This window comes from Ricinus communis, chromosome 5, assembly GCF_019578655.1.
Source record: "Ricinus communis isolate WT05 ecotype wild-type chromosome 5, ASM1957865v1, whole genome shotgun sequence".
In the NCBI taxonomy this organism is placed as follows: domain Eukaryota; kingdom Viridiplantae; phylum Streptophyta; class Magnoliopsida; order Malpighiales; family Euphorbiaceae; genus Ricinus; species Ricinus communis.
In genome coordinates, this window is record NC_063260.1 from 3,842,252 (window position 1) to 3,850,584 (window position 8,333).

At 26.4% G+C, this 8,333-nt stretch overlaps 1 protein-coding gene across 1 annotated transcript; it reads right to left on the reverse strand.

The window, feature by feature from the left end:
- Nucleotides 1-1,610: 1,610 nt before the first annotated feature.
- Nucleotides 1,611-5,775, reverse strand: LOC8258902 (transcription factor MYB113). Its single transcript, XM_048373696.1, has 3 exons — nucleotides 5,545-5,775; nucleotides 4,925-5,054; nucleotides 1,611-2,408 (listed from the first exon to the last, which is right to left on the reverse strand). The coding sequence occupies exons 1-3, from the start codon at nucleotides 5,660-5,662 to the stop codon at nucleotides 1,766-1,768; spliced, it is 891 nt and encodes a 296-aa protein (XP_048229653.1). The 5' UTR covers nucleotides 5,663-5,775; the 3' UTR covers nucleotides 1,611-1,765.
- Nucleotides 5,776-8,333: the final 2,558 nt, after the last annotated feature.

Genomic DNA, 8,333 nt, shown 5'->3' on the forward strand with positions numbered 1-8,333 from the left:
GATTTTCACTGCTGCTGAATGTTGACAGTATTATGTTTTTCGTTTTGTGGATTTTGATGACTGAATGCAATTGATTTCTGCTTATTTTTTACAACAGGAGGAGGCTTCAGCTGTGGGACAGGAGAGAATCAAACAATGACTGGGTGTTGCTCTGAAGGAGAATTTTATACGGATATGATGCGAATTTGAGCTGCTTTCTTTCTTTTTTTTTTTAAAAAAAAAATTATTTTCTTTTTCTTCTTGTCTCCGTGTAATACTGGTCGTTGATTATGGTGGAGAGTATTGATTGGTGTTGGTATTGTTAAAAAAGAGGAGATAAAGAATAGAGTTACGGGACCCTTTATTTCTTGCCCTATCAGCATCAAAAAATACACAGGAATTTGGACCGTTTAAATTTTAAACGGATGGAGGAGCATAAATTACATTACGAGGAATGCTAAGCACCTCTATTAATTACTCTTTTTTATTTTTTATTTTTTACATTTTCTCCATATACAATACATGTAACATTCTAAAGTTAATATAATAACTATATTAAATAAAGTAAAATAATAACGGAATATTTATAATACTCTTTAAATATCATAATTTTCTTACTGATTATTGTCTAATTATTATGTTTAGTTTAACACATTATTATTATTATTATTTTTGAACAGATGGCTAATTAAGGAATATTGTATTTTATGAATAATGGAATCTTTATTTTTATATAAAATGACTGTAATCACAAAGTTGAAGTTTAAGCTTTTAAAAATATTATATTTTTAACTGATTAAAAAACTATATCAAAAAAATTTTCAATTATAATTTATATTCTTAATATTATTTGTACTTCTTTTAAATGTTTGTAGAGTCAATAAAATACTTTTTTGTAAAAGAAAACCATACTAATAAAATAAATAAATAAATAATATAATATATATATACATATTCTTTTATCAAGCTAAAATACGAGGCTGCAGACCATATTATACTGAGCTTTTTTAGGAGATAAACACTAGTAAGAAGAATGCCAAAGAGTTTATTGGCAAGCAATCTAAGGATGTTGTTACAAGTTTCTCCATACTGAATAACAGTTAATCTTATTATATATATACTATATATTTATATTTTAATATATTATTATTAATATTATTATAATATAATATTTAATTACATAATATACAATATTTAATTATAATATTCTATATTTATTATATAGATTATATAATATTTATCAGAATATTATATATTCTAATTTTATATATTAGATTAGAATTATATTCTAATTTAATTATATATACTAGATTTTAATTTAATTATAATTATATATATATATATATTAGATATTAGAATTATATTCTAATTTAGTATAAATTTAATACTATATTAATATATTAAATTATAATATTAAAATATAAAATAAAAATAATACACATGTAGGGTTTTACATATATGAAAAAGAAATAAAAAGAAGGGAAGAGGTGTTAGGTTTATTAATTTTTTAATTTTGATAGGAATGGCAGTGATGTGGGTGAGGTTATGGTGGTAGTGGGTACAATGGTAGGAGGTTCTTTTATATAAATTTAATCTAAATTCTATAATTTTTATTCAATAAATATATAAAATTATTGAAAATTCACTTTATTTATTTCACTCTAGAATTCACATAAACTAATAAAACGAGTCTTCTCAAGAGTATGCATACACAATAATTATCATATCAAAGGAAGCGAGACAAAATAGAAACAATAATTATCATAAAAAAGGAGAAAACATAAGTTCACATCCTGAAGTTGCCCTTTTCTTCATCTAGCAGAAGATCCCAAAGTCCGGCATCGAAAGAGTAGTCACCATTATTATAATCATTATTATCAATCCACCAATTTGTACCTTCTTGAAAGAATAAATCAATATTCTCATCTATCATTTTATCATCTACGGCTGTGACGTTCTTATGATCTTCATTTCCTTCTTCAAAAAGACATGTGATGTGATTGTTTTTAATATCTTTTGATGACCCACTATTATTGTCACTAGCTATGTCGTTTCTTTCTTTTTCTTCTTCCTCATCTGGTAACAAGATTTCCCACCACTCACATCCACTCTCCTTTTCTATTTGTGGCAACGCTGCCTGAGAGGTGCGGAGATTGTTATTATTATTATTATTATTATTATCTTGATCACCAATATGACCAGTGTTGCTCACAGTAACAAGTGGAATTTCTTCAAAGGACCAGAAGAATTTATTGGAGATGGTCCGAGGTCGAGGCCTGAATATGTTGGCTTTTGTTATCTTAACAGGTTTGTTAATTGTCATCGCATCTTTCTTGCAAGTGTTAGGCTTTTTGCTTCGGTGAGTATTCCAGTAGTTCTTCACGTCATTTGCAGTTCTTCCTGGTAATCTGCCAGCTATCAATGACCATCTGCATATGCATAATAAAAGATAAAATGATTTCTCAATGTCTTTCCATTTAGGTGTAGTTGGATAGCTGATATATATATATATATATATTATATTAATTTTTGAGATATAAATTTTTTTGATATTTATATTTAATTTTTAACATATAAAAATTTTATTTTAATAATATATACTCACTATTGACACATGATATTTAAGTTTATGTATAAATTTATAATTTTTTGCTATTAATTTATTAATTTATAGGTTACATTCTAATTAAATACTGACTCTATTCTAAAAAATATATTTTAATTATTTTTTAATATTATTTAACTAATAAATAGTTTCTTAATCAAATAATAATACTAATTTTATTTTAAAACATAATATACTAATTATATTTTAATATTATATTAACTAATAATTAGTTTTGTAATTAAATAATAATTCTAATTTAAAAAATAACATCTTAAATTATATTTTTAATATTACATTCAATAATAAATTATATTTTTAATTATATAATAAATATCTAATCCTAAAAATAATAATATCAATTATATTGATATGTTAATTTATATAATATTAAGATTAATTAATAAATAATTTTTATATTATTTATATTAATAAAATTTTAAATTTTTTAAAAGATTGAAATATTTAAAAATAGTTAGTTTGCTATTATTTTTTAGAATTTTATAAATTAATATTTAATATTAATTTATAATAATAAAATTTTTATTAAATTATATATATTAACTTAATTTTATAATCAAAATAATATTAACAGTCATACAACACAGATAAATGATTAGTTTGTATTAATAATTAGATAGTATAAAATATTATAATTATGTGATAAGATATGGTAATTTGTATTATCATTCTTTTTGTTTTAACATAAAATCTAGTAATAATTCAATTAGCTTATTTTTAATAATTTATACTTTCTCTGACTTAAAAGAATAATTTTTTTTTTTTTTAGTTGGTAGTGAATTATAATATGCTTTTCTTTTCTAATTGTTTTTTTTTTTGAAAGAATATTTTGTCTAGTAAGTAATTACGAAAAATAACTTTCATTAATTAAATAAATACTCTAAAATTAAATTTTATGCAGAATTTAGGCCATATATTGTTTTAAATGTGTAAAATATATTATCGATAAAATCAAAATTTTAATCACCTCACTTATAAAGATTATTTTAATTATTTATCTATTTAATAATATTTTATTTATTAATATTATACGTTGATCGGATAAGCTATTACTGATATTTTTAATGGACACGTTGCTTAGTAAGAAAATCTATAAACTCAAACTGTGTCTATGCTTATCTGAACAGAGAGGACCATGGAAAATTAAACATAGGACCATGCTATTGAGTTTCAAAAATTAATTGTTTATTGACTCTCATTTTTTTAAAAAGAGAATAAACGATAAACCAAAATTATACGTCATAATTCGTAAATAATGTCTTTTCTTCTTAAAATAATATATAAAAATGAAAATTTTTCACTAATGATTAGACTATTATTAGTTCATTACAGAATGGATATAATATTTTTAATTTATTATAATCCAATCGCTATTTAATTTTATATCACCAATTGTCATATTTAGCCTAAAATTACAGAAATTACTGACTGGTGATTAAAAATACTATTATGAAATATAATTAAGATTAAGTGACTTAATTATGATGAATAAAACAGTGTAACCATTTTATAATTGTTGATAAGTGGTGAGAGTAAACATAGCTTTTTCTTTTTTTGGTTTCACTATTTTCTTGAAATTTCGATTAGTTCTATATCTATAACGTTACAATTATTAAAGATGAGCTTAAAATTCTTAATTCTCAAACAAATGAATTATTATACACATTTATGAAACGATTTTAAAATAATTTATTTCAATTAAGTCACTTAATTTCGATTTTATTTTAAAAATAGTATTTGATTATCATGTCAATAGTTTTTAAAAGGGACACAATTGAAATAGAAAAGTTTCTCTAAATGCTTATTTTGTTATTGAGAGAGTAATAAATTATTATAATATAACTATTTTGTAGTGAGTCAATAAATAATATGACTGACCCCAAACATTATTACTTAGTGGGAAAATTATGTACTATTGTTATTTGATAATACTTTGGTGCAAAGAAAGTTTAAAATGTGGGTATGAGCGTTATTGAATTCCATGCCATTTAATACATATACAGCTAATGGCAGACCTAGAGAATAAAGTTAGGGGCTCAATATAAAAGAAAAGTAACTTAAAATTTAAATCAGAAAAATGGGAGGGCAATAGATTAAAATTTTGGGTAATAATAATATAAGATTCCTATATTTTTAGGTTAAAATAATTAGCTATATTGCTGGGAGCAGTGGCCCTCCCTGGTAACCCCTATGCCAGTGTATATGGCCACAATGGCAGTGTAGAGCTAGCATAAGATATCAAGACTATATATGAGAGAGCAAGTGATTATAAGTATATGATCCATTAGCCAAATATTGAGGGGCTTTACATTCACTTGCCTGTTACCTAATAGCTTATGTAGCCTGATAATTAAGTCAACTTCATCTGCTGTAAAATGTCCTCTTTTGATATTTGGCTTAAGATAATTCAACCATCTCAGTCTACAACTTTTTCTGCATCTATTCAACCCTGAAATCACGAAAACACTCTTTCAGTAATTATTAGTTTTTGTATGAAAATTTGCTTAACTTATATTAAGTTAGCACAATGAACGACCTAAAAGTCAATGAAAAATAAAAAGACTCCAACTTAAAAATAACAAAGTTAATGTCCTAAGTCATGATAATGGGAAAGAAACTGCAATTCAAGTTCAAATATTTTTCTCCTTCTGTAATGAAGAGGAACTTAAACTGTGTGGCTAATTATGTTAGCAGGAATGTAAATTTCTTGTATAAGAGGAGGGGCTGGTTCCTAAACCCTCTTGTAGAGTTGGTGTCTCTCTTAAAGAGACAATGGAACTCCTATTTCTTATCAATGAATTTTTCTCATTGCTGATGATAGAGAAAGAAAAAAAAAGGCCACTTCTATCCTTTTCATTGGCTTAGTACACTGTGACAGGCACCTCCTTTATGACATTAACAAAAAATTTTGTACGCAAATGCTTAAATAAGTGATGTACCTGTCCTAAGCGGAACTTGGTGCCATTTTCCTTCTCCATATTGTTCAACGCATTTTCTAAGAAGATCATCTTCTTCAGAAGTCCAAGCACCTTTTCTCACTCCAAAAGATGTCTCCATTTCTACTATACCACCTCACTTGTCTAAGCTCAGTAACCCCATATATAGAGACACACCGTTAAATAAGCTAAAGTTTCAGAAAGAAAAAAGAAAAAGAAAAAAAGAAGCTAATTAATTTAAAGAGTAGCGACGTGCATGCCTATTGTCCATAAATGGGTATTTTATCAGTTGAACAATTTCCAAAAATGATCAATGTCCCTGTCATCTGTCACCCAGCTACCAGTCCAACAATTCCAAGCCGTTAGTTTCTTTCCTTTTTTTTCTTTTTTTTTTATCCGAACACTGTGGGAGGATGTTATAACTTGGCGCTCCAACGCGCTTGGAGCTCCAACTTCATTTTTGTTGATTAGCTAGAGATGGTGATATCTATTTTTGGTTGGTAAAAATAATAAAATAGATCTACAAAATAAGAGATTTTTATTTAGATTCTAGGTATACACTATGGTAAATAAAAAATAATAATATATATATTAAAATATTTTATATTTTAATATTGAACGATTGATATATATTTTATTATTTAAAATTAATAAATATATGTATAATTGAAAATATACATTAAATACGGATAAAATTAGTTGGCCCAAACCCATAAGGAGGAGAGGCCAGTTAAAGATTCAATCTTCTCTTAGCATGGATCGGCCTTGAAACAAAATATCACAACCCAAATATCAGGATCGTGACCGGTACTACAACTCGAAGAAAGACTCAGCTACCAAACTTCACCGTAAGCCTATGTTTGAGCATTCAAATAATTTTTTTTTCAATTTCTTGATTTCTTCGCCATGGTGTTAACGGCAGGTCGTGGACATTATCAAACTTTCATATCCAGACTTTAGATCTTTCGAGTCATCATGTTTTCAAGACTCTCACCCACTCACCCTGACTCTTAAATTCGAAATAAAAACACGTTGCAAGTGGTGATCCCTTACTGCCCATTAATAGTTTTTGTTTTTCTTTTTTTCTTCTGAGCATTCAAAATGACATTGTGGACCAGTTATTTGACAATTTTGGATAATGAAAGTTTTGTTTTTTTTTTCATGACAGGTTCACCTCAGGCTAGCTACTTTGGGCTTGCCCTAATACGACAATTCTGCTATCATTGTCTTTTAAGTTCAAAAAAATCTGCCATTATCTTTCCTTATTGATATTTGACACACTAGAGATGCATGAATTAATTAGTGGGACGATCTATTTTGTTAATCAAAGTAGATGTAGATGCTTATTTCTTCTTCTCTGATCTATAGGTTTGCATATCTATGTTAGTAAGTACTTTCATAGATATGCTTCAAGTAGGGCTGAACACGGATCGGTGCAATTCGGTTATCTATAAATCACCAGTATCATACCAAACCTTGGTTCTTTTAAAATTGAAGGTACCAGTACCGTACCAAACATAAAAGGATATGTACCGTATTGTACTAATTTTTACGGTTAAATACAGTTCGGTTCGGTACTATTTTCGGTTCTAAAAAATTTAAAAAAATACAACTTTAATCTCATCTTTAATCAAACACATTTAGAGAAAATATGATTACCAACCTAAAGGAAGTAGTATGAAAATCTGAATTAAAATTGCAATCACATTCTTAACAACCTGTTTTGTAATTCAGTTACTTGCAAGTATAACAATTCATTCAATTTCAAATACAAACCATTAAAATATATATTACTGCTAGCATAAAAATATTTTGCAGATGGCAATCATTAAAATAAAATATTTTTCACAGTTGCAGCCAACAATCTACCCATCAAAAATAAAAATGAAAAAGAAAAAAATATATTCGGGATTGAACAACGACGACACAGTTATGGGAAGAGAGAGCGCTAAAGAGGAAGACGTCTACGCGAGCCAATTCTTACTTCTGCATATTTGCGAGCCAATTATGCGTGGTGCTAAAGAGGAAGACGTCTAGGAGAGCCAATTTCTTCATTCTTCCTTTAGATTTTCTGTCTAGAAATTTGCCTTAAGGATTTTATCTTTCTGAATTGAAAATTGAGAGGTGCGGCAGTGTGTTCTAAAGAGGAAGATGTCTACGCGAGCGAATTTCTTCCTTCTTCCTTTTGATTTTTTATTCAGAAATTTACCTTAGGAATTTTGTCTTTCTGAATTGCAAAATGGGAGGTGCGGCGGTGTATTTTAAAGAGGAAGACGGTGTATTCTAAAGAGGAAGACGGTGTGTTCAAATTGTTAGGTGTATGTTTGTAGTATGTGGTAAGAAAAGATATTAGGGTTAAGTTAGTAGATAGTAAATTATAAATTTAGTATTAGAGTATATATATTAGTATCAGTATACTATATGATATATTAATATATAACTTATATTTTTTTATAGAGTATAAAGTACATTATAATATTATAGTTATTTTTAATATGTAATATTTTTTATTTCCGATAATACTTGCTTGAATTATATAAAATGACAAATATAAAATATTTTTTTTATAGAGTATAAAGTATTTTATAATATTATAATTATTTTTATTTATATAATATAAAATATTATTAATAAATATATATAAAAAATTCGGTTTTACGGTTTGGTCCGGATCAGTACAAGATGGATCGGTTCTGGTACGGTTATGGTACGGTTTTTATTGAAGAACCAGTATCATACCGTAATAGAAAAAAAATTCGGATCAGTTCAATTCGGTTATAAAAAAATTTAGT

Bases quoted from the DNA above. Each gene is read 5' to 3' on its own strand.
- LOC8258902 (XM_048373696.1), bottom strand. From the start codon at position 5,662: ATGGAGACATCTTTTGGAGTGAGAAAAGGTGCTTGGACTTCTGAAGAA. The intron at 5,055-5,544 runs GTACATCACTTA...TCGTGATTTCAG, and splicing joins CCAAGTTCCGCTTAGGACAG to GGTTGAATAGATGCAGAAAA. The intron at 2,409-4,924 runs GCAAGTGAATGT...ATGCATATGCAG, and splicing joins CATAAGCTATTAGGTAACAG to ATGGTCATTGATAGCTGGCA.